At 47.9% G+C, this 25,812-nt stretch overlaps 2 protein-coding genes and 1 pseudogene across 8 annotated transcripts in view; 1 reads left to right on the forward strand and 2 right to left on the reverse strand.

Annotated features, from left to right (window-relative positions):
- Positions 1-1,683, forward strand: part of Tfdp1 (transcription factor Dp-1) — a 44,579-nt gene extending 42,896 nt beyond the window's left edge. For all 7 annotated transcript variants that reach the window (XM_052751708.1, XM_052751709.1, XM_052751712.1 and 4 more), the window contains one exon: positions 374-1,683. In XM_052751708.1, the coding sequence (XP_052607668.1) occupies positions 374-521 (148 nt within the window). In that variant the 3' untranslated portion in view covers positions 522-1,683. The remainder of the gene's footprint in view (positions 1-373) is intronic.
- Positions 1,684-10,695: 9,012 nt separating this feature from the next.
- Atp4b (ATPase H+/K+ transporting subunit beta) lies at positions 10,696-20,698 on the reverse strand. Its single transcript, XM_052752764.1, has 7 exons — positions 19,664-20,698; positions 16,405-16,533; positions 14,359-14,472; positions 14,038-14,237; positions 13,035-13,091; positions 11,921-12,031; positions 10,696-11,248 (listed from the first exon to the last, which is right to left on the reverse strand). Exons 1-7 carry the CDS (start codon positions 19,773-19,775, stop codon positions 11,087-11,089), a joined length of 885 nt encoding a protein of 294 aa, XP_052608724.1. The 5' UTR covers positions 19,776-20,698; the 3' UTR covers positions 10,696-11,086.
- Positions 20,699-24,555: 3,857 nt separating this feature from the next.
- Positions 24,556-25,579, reverse strand: LOC128119446 (peptidyl-prolyl cis-trans isomerase A-like; annotated as a pseudogene).
- Between the last annotated feature and the right edge of the window lie 233 nt (positions 25,580-25,812).

The following is a 25,812-nucleotide window of genomic DNA, read 5'->3' on the forward strand; positions in this document are numbered from 1 at the left end:
GGACGGGCTGGGGAATAGCCCAAGCAGAGTGAAGCTCATTACAGGTTAGGGTTCTTTTTTTTTTTTTTTTCCTCCTCCAAGATAGGGTTTCTCTGTGTAGCCCTGGCTCTCCTGGAACTTGCTTTGTAGACCAGGCTGGCCTCGAACTCAGAGAGATCCGCCTGTCTCTGCCTCCCGAGTGCTGGGATTAAAGGCGTGTGCCACCACCACCCAGTCAGGCTAGAGTTCTAATATTGCAGATGGTGACATCTTTGCTTTTCTGCCTTGTAATTTAAAAGCAACAACAACAACAAGCCACCACTTAGGGTCATATCCAGCCTTTCTTAGGCTGGACAGAGCGGGCTTCTCCTCACTGACTGGTCTGTCTTTGCAGTGATTTGAGCAATGGTGCAGATGGGATGCTGGCCACAAGCTCCAATGGGTCTCAGTACAGCGGCTCCAGGGTAGAGACCCCTGTTTCGTACGTCGGGGAGGATGATGATGATGATGATGACTTTAATGAGAACGATGAGGAGGATTGATCGCTCAACCTGTAGACCCCCTCTCCCTTCATATCAGCTTCAGGAAAAAACGCATAGAGAAGAGAAACTTCAAGTGGGACTTCATTCTTTTTGGCCAACTCCCAAGAAGATGCCCATGAGTTGTGGAGTTAGATGTGCACCTCCAGTAAGGATTGTACCCGCGGTCTGAGCCGCGTGGCAGATGTGTTTTGAAGCCAGCGTGCTGTTGCAGAGCCTGTATTTACTTTTTAGGATTTTGTGTTTTCGATTTCTCTCTCTTTCTTTCTCTCTCTCTCTCGTTTTAAGTTTGAAGTTTATTTTACCCCTCAACAGTTGCTGGGTTTGCTGAGGAAACTGCACTGCACCCAGACCAGTGACAATAATAAAATGCTAGCCTGCCTCGGCATCCAGCACCCGTTGGTGGACAGCCAGGCTTTAGGATGAATTTTCTTTTCATTTGTTAAATCATGCAGTGTCCAAAGAACCAAGCCAATAGCAAAACTCTACTTTTTAAACATTAAGCGCCATACGTCTTATTATGACTTTGTTTTTCCTTAAATTATATTGACTGTTGTAATTCCATCAAGTTTTTACACTTTTTCTCTATTGCAGCAACAAATTGCAAAGTAGTTTTTCTTGTTTGTTTGTTTTCGTTTTGTTTGGAAGAAGTTTACTGCCACGCTGGTGCAGCTATGGAAATTGTCTAGAAAGTTTGCTTATGGTAAATTTGCCTGATTTCTTACAGGCTACGTTTGGAAACTTTTTATTATATAGTTGTTTACATACTTATAAGTCTATCATTTAAAGACGTGTACTGAAACAAATGTTGTATTTGTTTCATAAGCATCTTCCTGTAATCTATTATAAAGTTGAAATTAAACATAGAGAATGTTTTAACAGTTTTTTAACTCAAAATTTGTCAATCATTTTTAATAGTTCTTTTTTTATAAAAAGAAAAAGGAATTTAAGGACAGGCAATAGTCTCTTAAAATTTATTCACAAAAACTCGTTAACTGCACAGTTGCTCTTAGCTGCCTGTTCTAAAATGATAGTCTTTTTATTGAAACACAAATAAACTTTTCTGTAATATTTTATGGAATATAAAGAGACTTTAATTGTTTGACTTGTTTAACTCGGCACTGTTAGTTTTTATTAATAAAATGTGCATGGGCATTTTAAACAAGCTCTGTGTTTCTGTAACTCAGGACTGTACTCTAAAGTTACTCTGGATTGTCGTAAGTGGATAGGTGGGATGACAGCCCAGTAGCAGAGTCCTGATGTGTCTCATGGCCTCACAGTCCCTCCACTGTCAGGCAGGACACTCCTCCACTGGGGCAGGAAGTGGGAAGCAGATAAAGTGGGCGTGGGGTCATGAGTACCTTCTCTGTGTGCCTTTTCCTCTGTCTGGAAAGCTGAGGCATACTTTGTAGGTTTGACTTTGAGAAAAACTGTAAGACTGAGCATTCTGGAAAGATGAGGAGTGGGTATACCAGAAGTCTCTTCATGCCTTGACAATTGTACCCATAGAATCTGCCAGACACAGCTACTTAAGAGACTTTGAAATAGGTACAGACGAGAGCTTCTTGACACTGGAGCTGCACCACGGTTTCAAGCTCTACCCCTTGGCTGACTAGATTTCCAGGGATTTAAAGGTTGGTACCTCCTTTTCCACCTCTCCCCTCCGTTTTACTCTTCCCCTTTGGGAATCCAGACACTGAAGACTCAGACATTAAAAAACAGCCGTCTGTTTGAGAAGGTGACTGGGCATGCCCAGGGAAAGGCACAGAGTTAACTTGAAATGGCCTGCAGGTGGCATTTCAGGCAGATCCACACCAAATGCAGATAGACTTCAACTATCAGAATACAGAGCAACAAACCTTGGGAAATAGAATTCACTTTCTGGCCACTATGAGTAGATTTCAATGTCTTGTCTTCAACAGAAAGAAGGCATGAAGACAACAGAAATCATGGTCCACTTAGAGGAAGAGGTGAATGAGACACTGTCCCTGAGGATGATAATAGACATCCTGCACGACGTTACAAGCAGTCATCACAGAGATGCTCAAAGAACCGAGGGGAGATGAGAGCCAGGAAAGTGATTCATGAGCGATGGAAGAGTAATAAAGAGAAAAACTAGAAAGAAATCCTGCAGAAATGGACTGAAAGAAGAATTCACTAGAAAGCGTTTGGAAGTAGAACTGGCGAACTTGACAATACGGTTCCCGAGTCTGAGGAGCAGGAGAGAAGATGTTAAAGATATGAGGAGCACAGCATCAACAGGTACATTTGAAGATGTGAAGGTAGTGACTGAAGACGCACCAAGCCCTGAATGGCCACCCGATGAAGCATCCAAGAAACAAATTCCAAGTAAAGTGAGGCTGTGTACTCATAGGACACATTTTCATTAGTTTCCAAAAGATAACATTGAAAGCAGTGTGGTAGTTTGAATGTAATTGACCCCCATAATATCACAGGGCGTGGCACTATTAGGAGGTATGGCTTTAGTGGAGTGGGTATGGCCTTGTTGGAGGAAGTGTGTCACTGTGGGGGTGGGCTTTGAGGTTTCCTATGCTCAGGATACTGCCCAGTGTATCAGACCATTTCCTGTTGCCTACAAGATACGTGACTATCAGTTACTACTCCAGCACCATGTCTGCCTGCACACTGCCATGTCCCAACACGATGATAATGGACTAAAACTCTGAAACTATAAGTGAGCCACCCCAGTTAAATGTTTTCCTTATAAGAGCTGCCATGATCATGGTGTCTCTTCACAGCAATGGAAACCCTAAGATAGCAGCTAGAGGAACATTGCTTGCCACACGTGTGCATTCCTCAGTAACATCCAGAGATTTGTCATCTGTGGGGCCACAAGGCAATAGGCCAATACATCGAGAATGCTAGAAAGAATAAAGTAGGGCATCCATCAAGAGTCCTGTCAGGCTGGTGAGACACCTCAGTCTGTGCAGCACTTGCTCTTCAGTCCTTGGAGTCCATGTTGAGAACAAGAGTTGTCCTCTGACCACGCATGCCCCGCCCCACCCCACCACATGCACTATACAATAATAAATTGGAAAGATTTTTTCAAGAATTTATCTTCAATTTCATATTCTGGCACTGAATAGGCTACAGAGTAAGACTGCTTCAACTTAGACTCCCTCCCCTAAGAATTCTCTTTAGGCAGAGAAATGAAATTATTCCCATGTGAAAGCTGAGGGAATTCCTCTCCACTGTCCCTGCCCTGTACGCAGTGCTCACGAGAGTCCATCAGGTAAGGTGAAGGGCACTAAGCAGCGATCAGAAACCAAAACGAAGGACACAGACCTCTATGATGTAAACGCAGGAACAACAAAAGCATTGCAACTCCCCTGACTCTGCGGTTTGTTTTCATAACTGGAGACTGGTGATCGAGAAGAATAACTCCTGGGCACACAGCTGCACACACCAACAACTTAACCTGCATGATCATCTCTGACACGGAAGAAGCATTGCACAAAATCCAATAACCTTTCGGTGGTCGGCAAATAAAGGATAGAAAGAAATGGATGTAAGGTCATAAATGGACAGCCACTGAGGGGGATGCCCAGGGTGAGGTACTGATGAGAACAGGGTGAGGGGCCACTGTTACTTGTATTCAACACAGGACTAGAAAGTCTAGCCAGGGAAGTTAGGTAAAAAGAAGAAATGAAAAAGTATTTGTAGATGATAGAATCTTATGTATCAGAAATCCAAAGGAATCCATTAAAATACTTTTAGGACTGATAAAGTTGCAAGATGCAAAGTGCATTAATTACTTTTGTGTGGCTCTCAGGGTTTGAGAGGAACAGAACCCATAGAAAGAACATACTGTAAAAAAGGATTTACTAGATTGATTTACCCAGTGTGCACTGGTAATCCCAACAGTGGCTACCTGTGTGCTGGGGGGCCAAGAACCCAGTAGCTGCTTAGTTCACAAAGCTAGATGCCTTGGCAGTCCCCCTCTGGCCCTGGAGGTGTGCAGGATTTCAGGAGAGCCATGGGTCTTCATGCTGAAAGGCTGAGGGAGTGGGTTCTGCAGTCAGTTAAGGATAATACAGTGTAGATGCACTCACAGTGGGAAGAAGGCAAAAATTGTAGCACTGTTTGCCTCTGATCTCTATATCTGGGCTGCCACAGAAGGTGCTGCCCACCCTGGGGAAGGGCCTTTCCCATTCAGTCCATCTTTCTTAGAAATGTGCTCACAGACCTGCCCAGCATCGTGTCTCTTAGGTGATCCCCAGATCCATTCAAGTTGATAAGCAAGATTAACCATCAAACTGTGGCCAAAATATCAGAGAATAACACAAAGGTAGATTATTTTGGCTTGGTTTCTGAGATTTCAATCCATAATTCTTGGTTCCATTGATCCTGGGGCCCTGGTAAAGCAGAGCATCATGGCAGGCACTGTGGAGGGGGAGCCTGCCTGCCTCATGGCAAACGGGAAGTTAGCACATAGGTGGGATTGGCGAGGGGGGAGGGGTAGCCTTCAAAGGAACACTCCCAGTGACCTCCTTCCTCCAGCTAGACTCCACCTCCAAACTTACACTTTCCCAAATAGTTTTACCAGCTGCAGACCAAACAACCCATGAACCTGAGGAGGACATGTCACGTTCAAACAATAAGGTAAAGTGACAGAGAAAAACCTGAAAAGGAATGAAAATAAATTACATTAGCATAATAAAGAATAAAATCCTTCATAACTGACTTGGCCAAGGAAATGAAAGAGTGAAATCTACAAAACAGAGAAATTTCAAAAGACTGCAATGAAAACACATTCCATGTGGTTTAGAAGATAATGCTGTTAGAACATCAGGGATCTTTTACCAAACCCTAATGGATTTTGCAGACCAGGAAATTCAAGTCACTCTGAATTTCCAAAACAATCCTGAAAGTAAATAAAACTCTGAGTCCTCAGGCTTCCTAATTTCAAAGTCTACTGCAAGACTGCAGTCATCAAACACCGGTGTGGGCCGGAAGCCAGACAGACCACTGGACTAGCAAAGCGGGGAAAAACCACACATCTAGTGTTTCTAGACAGTGATGCCAAGACTGTCCAGTGGGGGAGCATGGACTTTTTCAACAGATGGTGTTGAGAACTGAGTACCTACATGCCAGTGAATGAAGTTGGATTGACAGTGCCATCTAAAAAGCTAAAAGGGTACTAGAGAGATGGCTCAGTGGTTAAGAGCACTGGCTGCTCTTGCAGAGGACCCAGATTTGATTCCCAGCACCCACGTGGTAACTCCCAACAATCTTTATAGTTCCAGCAGATCTCAGGCCTTCTGACTTCCACATGGTACACAGACATACATGCAATCAAAACACCCACACATAAAATAATAAAAAAAAAATTAAAGCTAAGATGGACCTAAGTCCTAAAGGTAAAACCTGAAACTATGAAACTGAAGGAACCAAGGCAAAACTCTACAGTGTTGGATTTGGCAATAATTTCTTTATGGCACCAAAGACATCAAATAAAAAACAACACTGTAAGCCTCAGGAAAGAAATATTAAATTGTACATTGGAAGACACTCAAGAGAGAAATGCTAACCCACACGTATTAGTTACTTTTCTCATCGCTGTGGTCAAACACTTGAGAAAGGGCAGCTTGAAGAAGAAAGGGCTGATTTCTGCTCATCACGTGGGAGAGTGCAGTTCATTATGGTGGGGAAGGCATGGCGGCAGGAACATGGAACAGCTGGCCACGCTGCATCTGCGATCAGAAAGCAGAGAGATGAATGCCCGTCCTCAGCTCCTTTTCTCCTTTTATGCAGGTCTGGACTATGGGATGGTGTCACTCACATTTAGGGTGAATCTTCTCTGTCCAGTTAAACTTTTCTGGAAAGAGCTTATAGATATCCTGAAAGTGTTTCTATAGTGATTCTGAGTCTGGTCAAGTTGACAGTGAGATAAATCATCATACCACAGAATGAAAGAGATATTTACAAACCCTGATAGAGAAGTAATATGTAAAATGGAGAGAACCCTGAAAACGAAACAATAGCAAGCAGAGTGCTTGGTGAAAAATGGGCAAGGCTGTGGTTAGGTGCCTCTCCATGAAGGAGGACAGTGGTTTGAGAACATGGGAAAGTGCTTGATAGCAACAAGAATTGAGAAATGGAAATTAGAACCACAAAGAGATGCCATATCTCTTCAAAGATGAAGACATGTGATGCAGAAATAGAGTAAATGGCAAGTCACTATGGCTTGGATCTGTAACGGCTCCTCAAAGCTTTTGTCTAGATCATGTTTTTGCTTTGTTGTTGTTGTTTTAAGACATGGTCTCCGGTATCCCAGTTTGGCTTTAAATTTGCTATATAGCTGAAGGTGAGCATGAACTTCTTCCTGTTCTTTCTACTTTTGACTCCCAAGTGCTAGGATTACAAGCATGTGTCACCACACCTGGTTTATGTATGTTGGGGTTCTAACTCAGGGCTTTGTGCAAGCTAGGTAGATGTTACCACTTGAGTCCTGTTCCCAGCCCAAGACCCATACAGGCTACTTCTTAGTTTAGCACTTGAGGAAGTTGGGGAGTTTTAGAAGGTGAGGCCTAGTGAGAAGTCTCCAGGCCGTTTAGGGGACCTGCCCTTAAAAGGAATCCTGGAATTTGTATTTTTTCTGCTTCCTGACTGTGATGTGAGCAGATTCATTCACTATGCCTTGCCATGATATGGTGCCCCTACCAGACACTTAAAGCTGGTCAACCTGAAGTTCACAACCATGAGCCAAAATGAACCTTTGTTCTTTACTAAGTGACTTATCTCAAGCATTTGCTATAACAGCACACATGTTGATTAGGATATAAGAAATTGAATTTCTGCTGGTGGAGACAAGACATGCAGTCACCTCAGTGGAATTAAAAGAATTAAAGAATTAAAAACAAGAATTTGGTGTATGTGCAAAGCCTTGGAAACAGGTCTTAAAGACACAGTTGTACACGTGTGATCATAGCACCATTGGTCACCAATAACAAAAAGGTACAAACAACCCAAGTGCCCAGCGATTACATAAAGGATAAGATGTGGTCTACACACACAGTAAAACTTTAGTCTTGACTGAGAAGGGAATTCTGCTACGTGATGAAACCTGAGAGAGTCTCAGCATCAGCCAGTCAGAAAAAGTACTGTATGGTCCCACTGATATGAGGCCCCAAAGTTAGACTCAAAGAAATAGAAGGTGGAGTGGTTGTCAGGGCTTGGGGTGGGTAGTTAGTGCTTGTTGGGCACAGTGTCTGTGTGGGGAGATGAGGAGCACTGTAGATGGATGGGGACAATGGATGTGAAGCTGTGTGAGCAAGCAGATATCCCTGGCTGCCCTAAAAGAAGCTGAGTTGGCAAATTTTATGGTAGGTGGGAAGGAAAGACTGCCAGGCATGAAAGACAGTGTACTGGCTAGTTTTATGTCACCTTGACACAACCTAGAGTCGTCTGAGAGGAGGCAACCCCAACTGAGAAAATGTCTCCATAAAGTCGGGCTGAAGGCAAGCTTATAGGGTATTTTCTTAATTAGTGATTGATGTGGGAGAGTGCAGCACATTGTGTGTTCCATAAGAAAGCAGACTGAGCAAGCCATGAGGAACAAACCAGTAAGCAGCATCTCTCCATGGCCTCTGCATCAACTCTTGTCTCCAGGTTCCTGCCCTGTTTGAGTTCCTGCCCTGGATTCCTTCAGTGACGGACTACAGTGTGGAAGTGTGAGCCAAATCAACCCTTTCTTCTTCAAGTTGTCTTGGTCATGATGTTTCATCACAGCAAGAGTAACCCTAACTAGGACAAGTTGGTGCCAGGAGTGGGGTATTGTGACAACCTGACCATGCTATTTTGAGGGAGGATTATGGAAGGACTTTGAAACTTTGGGCTAGAAAAGCCATTGAATATTGAGATCTCAGTGAGCTGTTCTTTAGGAGCTTGGAAGATAGACAATGCAGTATAGACAATGGAGGCCTGGCTTGTGAAGGTTCAGAGGGAAGGAAAGACTCTACCAGGACTTTTGAGTTAAGAATCTGAGGTTCTGGTCAGCTGGGGCTGAAGAATCAGCTGTGATTAACAAGAGACCAGAACCACTGAAGTAAAACCCATGCTTTACCAGGACAATTGATGCTGGTCAGCTGGAGCTGAGTAATTATTGGTGATTAAGAAGAGACCAGCATTACTGAGGTGAAATCTGGGAAGTGTTTCCTCAGAGTCCACACACAGAAGCATTGTTTCAAAGATGGTCAAGGTTGTACCTTGTGCTGGCAGCCAAGCTTGGTAGTGTAAGAGTCACCCAGGTGGTGCCGGGTTTGAAGTGATGAAGGGGTCATGAAAAGCAGCTGAGGCTTGGCACTGTGAGAATCCAGGATAGGCCACTGGAGAAGGTGCGGACTCCATGGTAGTTGAAGTCCCAGAATTGAAGGGTTCACTGAGGCTTGGCACCGTGAAGAGAACCTATGAGAGGCTATTGGTGAAAGTGCAGCCCAGTTGCAGCAGAAGACACCAGCATTTTGGAGATGCCAGGACCATGGGGTGACCACCAAGAACAGCATTGGTGGAATGGAGTCAGCTGGAGCCTATGAGACAAGTTGTGTGTGCTGCAGGGGGAGGAGCCAGAGAAGTGACCCAAGTTCTTTGGAGGAGCCCAGGAGATTGTGAGTGAATCCCAGACATTGGGCATTGCATTATTCACACTGTTGGGAGTTCAGTTTTGCTTTGATCTAATTGTTACTATGCTTTGGTTCTTCCCTCTTGAAGTAAGAAAGTATTTAATTTAATATTTATTTTTACAAGCACCCACAGTTGAGAAATTTTGAACTTTTTTTTTGGTTTTTCGAGACAGGGTTTCTCTGTGTAGCTTTGCGCCTTTCCTAGAACTCACTTTGTAGACCAAGGTGGCCTTGAACTCACAGAGTTCTGCCTGCCTCTACCTCACGAGTGCTGGGATTAAAGGTGTGCGCCACCACCGCCTGGCAGATTTTGAACTTTTAAAAGAGATTTTGGATTTTTAGAGAGACTGGATATTTTAACTGGATAAACTTTTAATATGTCTGAATTTGTAAAGACTGTGGGACTTTTTAAAATTATTTATATTTTTAATGTGAGATCTCAGGGATGAGTGAGAAAGGAAAGGTTGTGACTTAACAGTGACATGTTTGTGTGTCAAGTGACAAGGGATCAATTGTACTGCTAGTTTTATGTCATCTTGACACAAGCTAGAGTCATCTGAGAGGAGGGAACCTCAATTGAGAAGATGCCTCCATAAGACTGGGCTGTGGCAAGCCTGTGGTGCATTTTCTCAATTATTCATTGATGTGGGAGGGCTCAGCCCGCTGTGGGTAGAGGCATCCCCGGGTTCTATAAGAAAGCAGGCTGAGCATGCCAAGAGGGTTAAACCAGTAAGCAGCATCCCTCTATGACCCCTGCATCAGCTCCTGCCTCCAGGATCCTGCCCTGTTTGAGTTCCGGTCCTGACTTCCTTTGATGATGAACAGTGATGTGGAAGTGTGAGCCAAATGAACCCTCCACTCCCCAGTTTGGTCACAGTGTTTCATCACAGCAGTAATAACCCTAATTAAGACAGAGGGCTAGATGTTTTACTTGGCTTGGTCAAATCAGTGGCTATTTTGGAAAAATAGCTGCATGCTTGCTAATGGAAGTGAAAATGACCCTTTTCCCCAACTCTTGAGTTTCTTTAAAATATTCTACAGGGTGTGGAACATGAAAAGGGTACACAGAATGGTGTATGTAGATACGTATCTGGGTCTTACATCCCAGGAAGCCCTGTACCTGTTGTACCGTGGGTGTGCACGTGCACGTGTGTCCTCCTGAGCTGTGTTCTGTCTCAGCTTGGAAAAGACAAATGCAACCTCTTTTGATGGGGAGGAGGCAATAGGAGGTGTGAGTATCTTGAAGGAAAGAGTCTGAGACCTTAGAGGCTGAGACTGGAGGTGGCACCAGGGTAGATCAGTGGACAAAGTGGCAGGCTGTTTGTGTGGAGTCCCCTGAACATCCTTGCACCTTAATACATCTCTGAGATGCCTGCCCCAGTGGCTGAGGGGCCACCTGTATTGTGATTGAGATCATAGAAAGGCTTTAAAGAAAAGAGCATTTGGTTCTCAGTAAAATTTTCTCCCAGGTCAGGAAAGACATGACTTTTCCACACAGAATAAGAATAACTTTAATATAGTTTGTTTTTGTGGCATAGGTGTTGTAGTCTCAGAAGCACAAATTGGGAATGTTTCATGCTGGAGTGACCAGTGTTACACTTAGTTCATATTGAAGTTCAGGAAAGACAGGTGATCACAGGGCGGTAATACAGACAGACGGGTCACTCTAGGGTCTCTTCAGTGATGACAGGACTCTGGGTTCTTGTGTTAACCCCACAGCTACAATCGGATTGGATTTAGTAGAAAGCTGATGGTGTTCAGGGGAGTGCTGGACAGGAGCACTTTCTGGTGTCAACAGATGGGCAGTGGTATCAGCTCTGAATCATGTTGAAGTGGCTGTGCACGCTGGCCAGCAGAGGGCGGGCGTGCAGTCAAGGGGGAGTGGCCGGCGGGGCGTCTGTAGGTGTGGATGACCACTCCAGCTTCTTACTTCTGTATTGTAAGTTTGAACTCCACTTTCCCTTCATATGGGTCATGGGGATTGTCGAAGGTCACATGGTCTGCCAGGATCTTGCACACGATGAGGACTTCTGTATTCTTGGGGATGTTGAGAAGCTTTGCTGCCACCAGAGGGTTACTGTAGTGGGGCTGAAGTGGAAGAAGAGGGGGATGAGATGCTTGGGGAAAAAAACCCTGGATGTTAAGAAAAACAAGACTAACTGAAGAAGGGAGGGATAGGCATAAAGGACTCTTCTTCAAGTCTATCTTGAGGTAAGGCCTGTTTGATCCAATGACCCTTGGGTCACAGAGAGACTGGCTTCTGCCCGCAGAGCAGGTAGGATAAGAGTACTGACTCTGGGGGCTCCAGACGGTAAACAAGATGTGAAAGTAAAATGGGGGGAAGAATGCAGCGTGGGGGAAATGCTTTGGAGAGATTCCTAGATCCTAGGAGGACGTGGGAGGCCCTGCACTATAAGGGAATCAGGTGGATGTTCATGGTTTTTGGGAGGTGCGTTTCTAAGTGGATAAAAGAAATGTCCAGGACTGGATAAGTCATGTCTTTTCTTTCATTCGTTTTCTTTGTTTCTTATTTGTTTTTTCAAGATAAAATCTCCTGCAGCCCAGACTGGCCTTGAACTTGCACTGTAGCCAAAATGACCTTATGCTCCTGATCCTCTTGCCTCCCCCTCCCAAGTGCTAGGACTATAGGTGTGCACCATTTTGCTCTGCCTTTGTCTTGCTTTTATAGAAGATGGCTTTTCTGTTGCCAAGTCTGAGGGAATTTAGCACGTGCATTGGGGCAGAGTGAAGCAGACCTACCTGGGCCTTCTTGCCATAGTAGGGGAAGTAGTGGAGACTGAAAGTACCATTGGGTGGGTAGTACTCGACCTGCAGGGGCTCAGTGTCCTTGTGGGGGTTTCGGGGATCATCCTGAGGAGGAGAGACCACAGCCAAGTCTAGTAAGCACTGGGCACATGTCCATTTGTGTACAAGTACACATGTGAGTTATGCATGTGCTGTGCGGCAAACACTGCTATCAATGCCAGCGATCACATCAGAACTTTGTGTGTTAGTGCAGTAGAGTTGGACTATTGCACCTGGCTGGCGTTCCTAGTCCGGCCTTAGACCCTGGTGCCTTCTCAAACTGCCAAACCTCCGCCACTTCCCACCCCGCTTATTCCGTCTTAGTGTCTTGGGTGAGTGTTGGAACTGGGGAAGCCGGTGTTTGCTTATTAGCATGTGAGAAGAAAGGGTTTGACAAGACCGACGGCTCCTTTGCCAAAACCAGGTGCAGGGTTTGTGCGGTTTTCTGGATTAAGTGTAAACACAGGTTCCTGGGATCTGTTTCCTCTCATTGTTGGAGTCAGACCTGCCCAATGGGTGGCTTACGTTCATCAAGGAACAATGACCTCTAAGGTCAGCTTGTGTGTGGCCAAAATAATTCAAACAGCCCCGAAGAACAAGCCAACGCCTGAGCCCTAGGGACAGAGCTCCGAGGGGATAGCTGTTCCTTGGATCACTCACGGGTGTACCCTTTGGACGTGCCGGTTAGGGCTCCTCGGCATTGAAAACAAGCCTTGGAAAACAGTTTAGTGTTTGATGTTGTACCTAGTCATTTTGTAAGAGAGTTTCTCTGTGATTCATGCCACCTAAGTAGACATGCCAAGCCCCGTGAAGCAACAGCGCTGTTGGTGATCTGGAATACTTTTTGTAAATAAAAACTATGGACAGCGTGGTAGTAGAAATGGTGGGCCACCCACCTTATGCCAGGCTTTCTGGAATGTAAGTAACTGCGCAGACCTGATGAAGGGGAATCCGTAACTATGGCGTTATTTCTCTGTGCCGTCACTCCAGGAGATGGCGGACAGATGACAGTTGGCATGTGCCCAGGGTTACCTCGAGTCCCGCCCTTCCCAACCCCAGCTGTGCTCACCTGGAACGTGCAGTCCACTCGGGGGGCTGTGTTGTTGCTGGGAAGGAACTTGACAATCTAGAAGAAAGGCTGTGATGTACCCCTGATGTGCAGGTGGATACTCACACATGCTTCTGAGCCATTTCCCCCCTGGTACTACTGTGGTCTAGGAGGGGGGTTGGCAATGGCGGAGCTGGGATAGAGGGGCCCTGGTCACCGGCACGATGTTCCCATCTGCTGTGGTGATGTGTAGTAGCCTTCCTTGCTGTAGGATGGGTCTACCTACTGCTGTTAGTGGGGTCCCCCGAGCCCCACGTTCCTTCCCTAGACTTCTTGAGCCCCAGTCATTGTCTCTTGAGCTTTGTCTGAGCAGGACCTGCCTTTGGCAGGAATGTCAACTGCTACATGGGCCAGTGCAGCCCTGATCACAACGTGCCAGGCAGCTCTGAGGAGAGCTTCCCAGCCGAAGGACTTAGGTGTTGAGTTTGGTGCATGAGTGTGTGGCTTTCTAAGACCTAGTAAAATGGGAATAGGCAGCAAGGCCAGTTGGGTGTTCACCTGCCACTTGGTCTCTCGAACAGTGTGACCCTGAGCTCCTGTTGCCTGAGTGCCACACAGCTCTACTGCATTTCTGCCACTTGCTTACTGTGTCTTTATTCTCAGGGCATTGGTGGGACTTGCGGCCACTAGGCTTCAGATCCCACTGAAGCTCCAGTGATTCCTGTAGGACCAACCCTGAAAGACTCCTGTTTCTGGTACAGAAGGAGACCACGTAGAATGCCCCCAGCTTCTCCCAGTCTGAATCCCCTGCTGGTGAAGATCTCTCCTTTATTAGCTCTGTGTTGTATTTACAAGACACTGTCTGAGCAGAAAATTCTAGATTTGTATTTTAAGAGCTGAACACGATGAATGTGTATGGAGTCAGGGTGGGGCATGATAAAGGGCCCAGGCCCCATTGTTAAGTGTGAGGAGGGGGCTCCTACCACTCCAGGGCCTCCTCTAAAGTGGGGCCCTTGGTACTCACTCTGTTCATTTTAATAATGAAGCAGGGCTTCCCCTCCTCAAAGCCAAAGCTGGGGTCCACCAGGCCTGAGCAGTTCTGCAGCATGTCTGCAGTGAATTTGCAGGAGAACTTGGTATGGTTTGGAGCTGCAAAGCTCTCCTGGAAGAAGTACTTTTCAGAGGTACAGTTGATGCTGCCCTGCTGGGATGCCGGTGTGTAGCCTGTGGAACACACACCTTCTCATCAGCCAGCCCCACACAGCCCATGGAGGAGGTCCTGAGTCCTCCTCATGGAGGGATTCTCTCAGTTGACAGGCACATGGCTGCATTGGTGTTCACCCACCTGCTAAGAAGTTGTGGAGGGCGTGTGTAAGGCCAGCCCAGGAGCTGTTTTCAGAGACATTGTAGGAGATCTGCAGTCCTCTTTCCCCATACACATCAGGTCTCAAGGTCACACCTGGAAAGAACGAACACCTCCTTGGTCGGTTTCTCCAAGCGCTCACTTATACTGAGCCCTGGGCCCCGATGTTGTCCAGTCTCGCACAAGCCCCAACCACAGGTAGATAGCATCTGAGGTAGAATCAGTTCCTCACCCTCCTAGGAGGGAGCTGCAGGACAGGCACCCTCTAGCCAAGGCAGTAACATTCTAAAGAAGGGCCCAAGAACTCTGAGAACACAGGTCCTGGGGCCCCTGACCTCTGCAGAATGCAGCACAGCAGGAATGAGAGCCTGTTCTGTCCCTGAGACTCGGGGTGCCCAGGCCCCAGCAATGGGGATGCATGCTCCACAGGGGACTCTGGGCCTGGGGGAGTCATGACAAGACTGGTGCAGTGGATGCTAGCCTCTGGGGAATGCTCCACATAGCCTGCAGGTAGGTCTCCAGGGAAAAGGAATCCGAACACACCTCAAGTGTTTCACTTGGGGAGCCAATGTTGTGGCACACACCTTTAATCCCAGCACTCAAAAGATAGAAGCAGGCAGATCTCTATTTGAGGCCAGCCTGGTCTATATAGAGAGAGTTCTGGGACAGCCAGGGTTGTCTCAAAGGAAAAAAAGAAAAATTTTCCCTTGGGGCCTGGAGAGATGGCTCAGTGATTAAGAGCACAGGCTGCTCTTCCAAAGGACCCAGGCAGGTTAGATTCCCAGCATCCACATGGCAACTCACAACCATCTGTAACTCAAGTTTCAGGACATCTGATGCCCTTTGCCAGCCTCTGTAGCCACTGGGCACACATGTACAGGTGCATAGACAGACGTGCAGGTGAAACACCCATGCTCATAAAAACAAGCAAAAAAATGTAAAAATATTTTTTCACTTGTGCTGCAAGAAAGCTCAGCAGGTAAAGGTGGTGCTTGCCACCCAATCTTGGTGACCTGAATGTGGTGCCTGGAACCACATGGTGGAAAGAGAGAACCAACTCCTGAGGGTTGTCTTCTTGCTGCACGTGTGCTGTGGCGTGCAGGCCTACACACCTACACACACACACACACACACACACACACACGAATAAATGAACAATTGTAAAAAATAATTAGAATCAGTGTAGTGTTTTAAAAGTAAGTGCAAAATCATTTTTAATAGGTTAAGTGTGTGTGTATGTGTGTGTGTGGAGAGAGAGAGAGAGAGAGAGAGGTCACTGAGTCACTTCAGTCTGCTGTACATCCGCTGAGTGTGGTCTTGGTTCTGCTAACAGATGGGACGTAAGGGATATGAGTTCATGGTGCAGACACATGCACAAGTGGCCTGGAGCCACCCCGCCCACCTCCGTCTTTGTCTAGTCTTGGTACACTACTCCCTGACCCCTTTTACGTGAAGTCACTCATTCTTTCCACAAACACCATGTGGCCTTTGGTGGGAAATAATCCACAATGTGCTCAGCCTGGCCCATTCATGTGGCTGGCTTTCTGTTTATGTGAGCCAGGGCTTTGCTGTTTTTATGGGTGTTATGAAAAGAACAGCTGTTCAAGATTTAAAGGGAAAAGGACTTGTTTTTCATGTTTCTCAGCCTCAGATGACTGGGTCTCAGGTCTCCACTCATCCTTCCCTGGGATTAGTGAGCAAGCGGGTGTTTCCATCCCAGATCTTCCTCCTACGACCCCCAGATCTACTCCCTGCCAGCAATCTCTTGTGTATTCTGCGGACACTCCCCTGTGTGTGCATAAGCATAAAATGCCAGTGCACAGGCTTCTTGTCCCAGTGACCCTCCCTCCTAGCCCCCTTTATTACCTAAAAACTAAAGCCAAAGTCAGACTTTGCAATTTAGGGTCATTGTCCCTATTGGGAAGCTGTGGGACCCCGTGTCCTGGGTGTGTGGGGGAGGAAGGGACTCCGTGCTGTGCCTTGTTTTGTGTTCCCCAAGAGCATTGCTGAAGCCCCCCTGATGCTTACCCGGTGACTTTAACTGGTCTTGGTAGTCTGGGGTGTAGGGGTCGATGGTCTGCATCAGCACGTAGATGCACAAGGCAAAGAGCCCCGTCATGACCACGTAGAAAGCTGCGTAGTAGAGGCTGATCCACACTGTGAAGAGAGAGGTGGAAGTGGCAGCCTCAGCTGTGGCAATGTCCTCAGCACAGGCCCACAGTTTACTCCATCTCTGGCACAGGGCACAATTGGTGGCATGCAATGCACTCACGATGGATGCTGCACCATCAGCACCTCTACTGAATTCTAGAACTTACTCATCCAAATAGAATCCCCGAGCTCTTTGGCACCCTCTCACCCTCGCTCTCTAGTTCTGGAACTCACCACCCTACACCATCTCTGATCCCCCCCACACACACACACAAACAAAACTACAGGGCATGTTCACGGCCTTATGTGGGCTCCTGTCACGCCCCTTGCACATTAGTGGCAACTATGTGTGCTTGGTTCGCTGATCACTGTATCTACAGCAATCGTGGCAGGATCCCAGAGCCTGTTCTGTTCCCTGGAGTTCCTGTTGCTTCCCACACTACAGGATGGGAAAGGCAGAGAAAGGTAGCTGCTGGCCACAGTGACCCGCAGTGCATGGTCTGGCTGGGAAGGGCTATGGCTGAGTATATCTGGATTGTGCTCTGAGGACCTGGCAGGTACTTGCCCTGTGTCCTGCAGAGAAGGTTAGCAGGCATGCTGAGCAGGCCCAGCTCCTGTGGCTCCCAGCACGCTGGTTTAAGCATCAGTGAAAGGAGATGTTCCAACCCCAGTGTGAGCCAGGCTCCCTGAGCTCCTGAAGACCCCTTTGATGACGTTCCTTTTGAGTCAGGGTGACTACACCCATCTGGGGCATGGCCTTGGACTTGGGCTACTCTGAAGTCCCCACAGTTGTGTTTGAATGATTTCTAGCCATGGGAGCCACTGCTAAGAAACATGTTGTCAGAAGAGGGTCTTTGTGTTGCATGGCTTTGGTCTTCCTGGGAAGGTCCCCAAGAACGTGGGATGCCCCTTCCAAATGCACGATGTGGGTGTGGCTTTCTCCCAGTAAGTCTTTCTTCAGTGACCCAAAAAGTGACTAAAGGGCAGGACCAAGTCAGTGGGGACAGAGATGGTTGGGGGTTACAGGCTGGAGGTCAGCTATGGGATTGGGGTCTTTTTTTTTTTTTCTGACAGGTCCTCCCTGGAGGGTCAACACAGCAGTTGCCTATCTCAGAACTGTGGTTCCGTGGAGACCTTGTACCCTACTTGGGTTTGGATGTTGTAGTGGCCGGTGGATGGCCTGACCTTGTGCTGATAGGATTGTCAGAGCTGTATACCCACTTAGCGTCCTGGTGTACAGGGGTGGATGCCCAATGGAGGGAGAGCTCCCATTGCAGGGGTGACGTGATCACTACAGGTTCCTACAGTTCCTACCTGATGTGGCTCTGTCTAACTCATCTGCTTTCCCGGGACCACAGGTAGAATCTCAGCTTCGCTGCTTGTCTATCCTGCCTCACAAGCCCTCTTCCTGACTAGTCAGCTCATGGGTGTGAGAGCCAGAGCTCAACATCTCCCAGGTGCAGATGAAGGATCCCAGCTTTGCTACCATCAGGCTTGGCTCCCCCAAGTGGCCAATGCCATGGACTCTCACAGCTTGGGAACTACTGGTGGTAAGAGTTCCATGTCACACAGAGAAAGAGTGTGGCACCGGTGGCACGGTATGCCCCAGGTCACTGAGACCTCTGCTGTTCTCAGCCTGTGGTCTCCAGCCCCCATTTCCTCTGAGCACCGCGTGTGCCTCTTTCCCTAAGAGTGACTTGCTCCATTCCTTTCTACCATTTCCCTTGAGAATGTCATCCCCAGAAACTGAGGCCAAGTCCTTGAGTCAGGCTGTGAAACCATTCCAGAAAGTTCTGAGTGACATTGAAGCCGTCAAGGAGACTTGTAGGAAGCTTGGTGGCTAGAGTAGCCTCCACACAAGGTTCCTGAGAGGCTACCTGGCAGCCCCATCATCTGCCCCAGAACCCCATCTGCTGTCCCTTCTTCAGGTGACCCACTTCCTGGGATGGTCCCAGGACTAGCTCTGCTTCTGTGTTTCCCACTGGTGAATGGTGACCTCCTGTTTCCTCTCTGCTCTGGAATTTATTGTATTTTCCCTAAGTCGGCAGAGACTCCTTAGGGGTGCTCTCTGCCCCTGGGAGGCCTCAGGGTCTTGAGGAGGGAGTACCCTATCTCCTTCTCCGTGAACAGTGCATACTTTTCATGTGGTAGCACATCCAAGCTGGGCTGAGGCTGGCTGAGTTGTCGCAGAGTTGAGTGATGAGGTATCACCCTCTGTGAGTATACTCTCATCTCATTCTCAAGCCCCCCGAGATGGGTGGTAAAAGGTCAGCCAAAGTAGCCTTTAATGTGTGCCCAGACCTGAAGGACCTTGGACTGTATCCCCATATGACTGCTGCGGGAACCCAAAGGAACAGGCCCGGGGCTGCCTTCTAAGGAGCAAGGTGGCATACACCCTGTATTCCCCAGTGATGTAGCCTTGCAAAGCCCTCACTGCACCCCTCCAAGCTCTGTCTGTAACTCCCATGTCATGGGTCCTGGAAAGCCTGGGAGACATTCACTTTTTGGGGTCTCAGGAGTACTTCCTGTTTGTAGAAGACACTCTGTGAGGGGACGTCCTGAACAGGTGCACAGCCTTCTAGTCTGTGAGGACTTTTCTGTTCCTACAGTGGCCCCAGAAGAAAGGGTCCCCCAGGTCACCACAGGCCAGCCATAAGGAAGGGACTCTGTGGCTATATCTCCCGAGCTCACCTATTCCACGCTTGAGAATGATAGCGGCACAGAGCACTTCAGAGGCAGCCTGGGAATCAGGGAGGTCTCCAGATATGCCCAGCATGTTAGAGTCATGGCGATTCACTCTCACAATAGAACAAGCCCATTGAAGTAAATCCCTGCCTCCCACGTTATCTGAACAAGAAGCTACCATTGCTTGCTCTAACTTAAAACAGTAATTAGTTTCAGAAAGAGCTTTAAAATGATGTTTCAAAATTATGAATGAAAAGCTGGGGCCCGTCTTGGACCTGCATTACAGGTGTTGCGGAGTCTGAGCCTCAGGGCCGTCTGGGGGACCCTGGCTTCCTGCTGGGAGGTGACGCATGGCTTGCAGTGTGTTCCCAGGTGCCCCAGCAGGGCCTGGATCCTGCGTCTGCTAGCCCCCTGCCTCATCCCATGCCCCCTTCACATGGCCCACACCTACCCCACCGGGCTGGGGTGCGGCCCAGCATCTGCCCAGTGTCCGGGTTCCAACAGTAGTGCCGGAATTCGGCCATGCGCTGGCTGCACGACTTCTTCTCCTGCAGGGCTGCCATGTCCTCTCCCGCTTGCCTGGACTGGGCCCAGGAAGCGTCCTCTCAGGCTTATAGTCTCCCCTGCGTGAGGCCAAAGGCATCAGAACCAGCTATCAGCTCCCCACTATCACCTCCACAAACACAAGGGAGGGTGGGGCTTGCCTGATATCTGTCCTCTACTGTCCCAGAAGTCAACTGGTCCTTGGGATGCCCTTGGCTGACAGCTCAATCTGCCCTGATAGCAACTGAAGAGAAGTGTTTCCGGGCTGAACAGCCTTCCAGGTTGTGCCTCATCTCTCCTTCAGGAGGGAAAACACAAACTGGTACCTTCCAGGCCAAAGGCCACAGGCCTGAGACCTGTCACCCTGCCATTCAGGTCCCTGGGGCCTTGAACCATTTCCTTAAGGCTCCCCTCCTCATTAGGATGGTAGGGAATTTGCCTGAAATGTGCCCACAACTGCCTGGAGTGGCCTTACAGCCCCGTCTTTCTCAAGAGTTTTCACCTGCTGGTGGTGGTCGGGCCAGAGTCACAGAGGGAACAGGTAAAGGAGAGCGGTGAGCCAAGAGGGAGGCGCTGTCAGGGGGGGATCCTGTCTTCCAGCCTCTGCCATGAGAATAATGTTCTCCTTCCCTTTGCTGGAAGTAGGACCAGCGAGCGTGCCTTTAGGATTCCTTGTGTCTGCGAGAGAATCCCAGTCACAGGATCCGGAGGTGCTCCTGGGTTTTGTTAGTTCCGTCCCGGCTTCTGCTGAGGAGGTTCTTTCTGATGGTGGAGCTGCTGGGTGGAGTGTTTCTCAGAGCCCGATGGGCTGCTGGCAGTCGGAGGCACCGCCAAGGTCCAGCTCAAGAGCGTAAGTGGGAAACGCACGAGGGCTGCAGATGCTGGATGCCTGTCCCCACCTGGTGCTCTAGAGGTGCCCCTCTGCCACTGTCGGTGTGCCAGAGGGGAAGAGCTCCCTAAATGCTCTGAAGGTGCCACCCACTCAAGTCGAAAGCAGCGCCTACTCCTGAAAGGGAGGATCAGCCAAGGAAGTGGGATGTGCCCTGCACCTTTTCAAATGTACCAAAGACAAAGCCTGGCCAGGTGAGCGGTCACCACCAGGAGCTCATTGTTGTCACATTTACACAGGTTTTCCCTCTTAGTGACCACGTAACCAAACTGGCTTCTTTGGGAAGAAGCACAACCCCTGAAAAACCATGTAGCTTTTAGCTTACACCTCCTAATATGGTTTAGTCATCTGCAAACAGACACTCTAAAATTTAAATGGGTTTACATCCTTGTAGCTTGGATGCCTATAACTTCTCAGTGGACCAATCCTGCTCAGTCTTTTTGGCACAGACCCACTTATGATGTTAGGATCTTAAAAGCAAGTGAATGGCAGTGGCTGAGATCTAGCTGCTTATAGCCTGTGGGTCCGGGGTCTATGTGTAGGGACACAACAGTGCCTGTCCACCTGGGGCCCATCTTATATGTGCCTAAGGGTGCCACATGGACTTGGATCCAGATGTGCAGGGTCTGGAAATTGCTTGTACTCCTGGAGCCAGATGTGTGGGCACCTGAAGATATCTGTGGGGCTAGAGCTGGCATGTGTAGACCCAAGCATGGGGACTGGCAAACAGGGCCCTGAAGGCATCTGTGCGCCATAGCCATTGTCTGTTAGTGAGTATGGAAAAGCTCTACGTGCAAACAAGATGTGAGTTATTTCTGAACCTCATTGAACTCCATCTTTCCACCTCTGAGTTTCTAGACCACACATGGATTGTCAAAGTGACCAATAATCGTGTCTGTGGGAGCAGCAGCTGAGACCTTGGTAGAGGGCGGTTTTCCCACAGTATGCTCTGAGAACACAGAACTGGGTGCCCCACCAAACAGCTCCAGAGAAAGGAGCCCTAGACTTTGACCCCGCCTGGCAGTTATGAAACTCCCCTCTCCTTCATACATGATGTTAGAGGCCAGAATAAAAATCTCACAATGATTTTACAGTGCTGAAAGAGAGGGCTGAAGACATGGCTCTGTGGTTAAGAGCACTGGCTGCTCTTACAAAGGACCTGGGCTCTGTTCTCAGTATCTATATGGCAGCTCACAACCATCCCTAACTCGAGTTCCAGGGGGTCCAATTCCCTCTTCTGACCTCCTTGGGTACATGTAGTGCACTTATATACATGCTGGCAAGATACTCATACACATGAAAGAAAAATAAATCTTTTAAAAGTGCAGAAAGAAGCCAGGCGTTGGTGGCGCACACCTTTAATCCCAGCACTCAGGAGGCAGAGCCAGGCGGATCTCTGTGAGTTCGAGGCCAGCCTGGGCTACAGAGTGAGTTCCAGGAAGGCACCAAAGCTACACAGAGAAACCCTGTCTCAAAAAACCAAAAAAAAAAAAAAAAAAAAAAAAGTGCAGAAAGAAAAGAATGATCAAGACAGAATCCCAAGTCTAGAAAAAAAAAATCTTTACGGGTAAAGGGAAAATCTAGACATCATCAACTGAAGGAAAATTAGTGTGCTGCCAGCAGACATGCGCTGAGCGGGTGACTGGGGGCTCAGGGGTCATGCCACTGGGTCTGGGCGGCAATCTAGACAGACTGTGGTAATGTAGGCGAGGGGGAAGGACTTCTCGGGAAGCCACCCAAGCTCTGCTTTGTCCTGAGCCATAAGCAAATGGGATCTTTGTTCTCCTCTTCCTCATGAGCTCCAACTCTGGCTTTGTGTTAGGATAGCCTCCTGGGCTCCGGGCCTTTGGCTGTTGGAGAGAAGCAGGAAGATTTTAGGGCAGATCTGGGACCTTTTCAAACTGAAGATGGAGGAACTCTCTTTGTCAGCTTCAGACCCATGGGAAACAGAGATGGACAGTGGGACAAAGACTGTGGATGACTGCAAAGCCATATTCCAAATGAGGCACAAGATGTCCACAGACGGCCTGAGAAATCCACCAACTGTCATCAGTGTTCTCAGTGACACAGGCTTCTGGGAAGGGAGGCGCAGGGACGATGACATGTGACCTCTAATAACTCCATGAATTCATTTCCACTGGACTTTGATAGGGAGGGAAAGACCCAAGAAAGCACCTGCCTCCACCAACTCCGTCCATTAAACAGGAGCGGGCACCACAGAGAGAACACAGGAAATTAGAAGGGTATCTTAAAGCAGGTCGTCCATATGACCCAGCTATACCACCCCTGCTTATTCACCCACAGGACGCTAAGGCAGCACATCCCAGGGATGCTCGCACATCAATGTTTATTTCAGCTGTGTTTGCAACAGCTGAGTTACAGGAGCAGCATAAGAGTTTGACAGCAGAGGAATGATTAAAGAATATAAGCGATGCGTTTTTTTTTTTTTCAGACACACACACACAAATGATGTAATTTGCAAGAAAAGAGATGTAACTGGAGATAATCAAGTGAGTTAATTCTCTCTCTCTCTCTCTCTCTCTCTCTCTCTCTCTCTCTCTCTCACACACACACACACACACACACACACACACACACACACACATACACACACACACACACAAATCCCTGACAAATTTCTTTCAAAAAGAGTCTGCCCCATGGTGTGGCCCCAGGTCTGGCCATGGTGGGATTTGGAGCAAAGTGTGCTAAAAGCTTTTTCACCTTGAGATCTCATGCAAAGCAAAACACGGACACACTATGTGGTGGTAGTTTACTTGTACGGAAATGTGATTTTAATTGTATGTTAATAAAGTCGCCTGGGGGTCAGAGCTATTAGAGCCGTAGCAAGAGTGTGGCGGTGGTGGCGCATGCCTTTAATCCCAGCACTTGGTAGACAGAGCTAGGTGGATCTCTGTGTGTTCAAGGATACAGCAAGCATTGGAGACACACGCCTTTAATCTCAATACCAACCAATCAGAGTAACACATTTGCCATACAGAACATCCCACAGCACTTCCCCCACTTTTTTTTTTCAAAAAGGAAGGTTTTAACCTTAACAAAGTAAAATTACATATAATTTGGGAATTTGGGCGTAGCTTCTCTTACTACTTCCTGCTGGAGGGGGGCGCTGTATCTTATGGGGACCCAAAGAAAATTTTAGGATTATGGAATAGTCCATGAGGCTGTATTGTCTGAGCCAGTTGCCTTGAAACCATTCTGGATGTTGGATCATCTGGGCCATGGTGTCATCAGAGACCTTTCAGGGGGTCTTGGGTGGTCAAACCTGATGTATCTTAATCTGGAACAAATCCATAGCCTCTGGCTTTCTGTGGGAACAAAAGCAAAGTCTCCTTTCCAAAGCAACATATCCTTATATCCAAATTTTGAAGTCAAGGTATCTTTAAAATATACATTCTGACATAACTCAACAGCTTTCGCACGCCTTTAATCCCAGCACTTGGTAGACAGAGCTAGGTAGATCTCTGTTTGTTCAAGGATACAGCCAACATTGGAGACACACGCCTTTAATTTCAATAACACTAGGCTTTCCTGGTGTTATTTTGATGTTTTCCATTAATAAAGTAAAATTGCAGATTATTTGTTCACAAGGTTTATGGTTCCATGATTTTTAAGAACTGCTTTGTTGTAGACGCTTCCAGCTGTATTACACAGTGTCAGGGGACACTGTCCTGCCTTGTGTTCCCCTGCATGACTCATTACACTTGTAAATTTAGATTCAACCAGTCTCCTCTGCTAGAAAATCCCAAAGCCCTAAGAGAAATTAGTGTTTGTGTACGTGATGGTATCTTTAAAGAAAGAAGACGTGGCGCTTGTAGAGACTAGTGCCTTCTTCTGATCATCCTTTCTCACATTTTTTTCTTTCTTAGTTTTTATTCATAACCATAAACTTAACTCTGCCATCCAGCTAGACTTGGAGGGGAATAAGGAGAATATGGAACCCAGAGAACTTCAGTACAGGGAATCTTGAGCAGATGGCGTGGGGGTGCTCTCCTGAGCTACAGAAGGAATGGTCTGGTGGGAAAGAAGCCCGCAAGTCAAAAGAATGAGCGTTGTCCAGAGTGGAAAGGGTGATCTTCTTGCTGGACCCCAAACGCTCCATGGCTTCTACAATGTTTAATGCCTTCTTTCACCTTCCCGAAGACCACATGTTCGCCATCCAGCCACTCAGTCTTGGAGGTGCAGATGAAAAGCTGGGAATCAGCCGGGGGGTGGTGGCGCACACCTTTAATCCCAGCACTCGGGAGGCAGAGCCAGGTGAATCTCCGTGAGTTCAAGGCCAGCCTGGTCTATAGAGCGAGATCCAGGGCAGGCACCAAAACTACACAGAGAAACCCTATCTCAAAAATAAACAAACAAACAAACTGGGAACCATTTGTGTTTGGACCAGCATTTGCCATGGACAAGATGCCAGGACTGTATGCTTCAGGATGAAGTTCTCATCCTCAAATTTCTCCCTGGAGATGGACCCGCCTCCAGTGCCATTACGGTGTGTGAAGTCACCACCCTGGCACACGAATCCTGGAATGATTCTATGAAAGGAGGAACCTTATATCTAAATTTTTTTCTCTCAGTGCTCAGAGCGCGGAAGTTTTCTGCTGTCTTTGAAACTGTCTGTAAATAACTCAAGGAGACACAGCCCAAGGGCTCGCCATCGGCGGAGACGTCAAGAGTGTGGGCTGACCATGGCTGCGGCAAGCAGTGACGGGGACAGCGGTGTCTGCAAAGCCCCTTTCTTACAATTTCAAAATCGCATTTTTATTTGTTTATTAGGGAAGGGGTCACACATGTGCCGTGGCATGTGTGTGGCAGAGGGCAACTTAGGGAGGGGGTTCTCTCCTCCCCTATGTGGGTCCCAGGGATCAAGCTCAGGTTGTCAGGCTTGGCAGCAAGTACCTCTGCCCACTGAGCCATATTGCCGGCCCTTTGCTTTGCGCCTTTCCTCAAACTCACTTGGTAGCCTAGGCTGGCCTCGAACTCACAGAGATCCGCCTGCCTCTGCCTCCCAAGTGCTGGGATTAAAGGTGTGCGCCACCACCGCCCGGCGATGTAAACAGTCCCCCCTCCCCCCCGCCCCCCTGGAGCTGAGGATCGAACCCAGGGCCTTGTACTTGCTTCGTAAGCGCTCCACCACTGAGCTAAATCTC

This window comes from Peromyscus californicus, unplaced genomic scaffold, assembly GCF_007827085.1.
Source record: "Peromyscus californicus insignis strain IS unplaced genomic scaffold, ASM782708v3 Scaffold_23__1_contigs__length_62951481, whole genome shotgun sequence".
NCBI classification, from domain to species: Eukaryota; Metazoa; Chordata; class Mammalia; order Rodentia; family Cricetidae; genus Peromyscus; species Peromyscus californicus.

Coding starts and splice junctions, on each gene's coding strand:
- Atp4b (XM_052752764.1), bottom strand. CDS start 19,775: ATGGCAGCCCTGCAGGAGAAGAAGTCGTGCAGCCAGCGCATGGCCGAA. Junction 16,534..19,663: donor CCGCACCCCAGCCCGGTGGG/GTAGGTGTGGGC, acceptor CTCTCTTCACAG/TGTGGATCAGCCTCTACTAC. Junction 11,249..11,920: donor ACTATGGCAAGAAGGCCCAG/GTAGGTCTGCTT, acceptor CTTCCACTTCAG/CCCCACTACAGTAACCCTCT.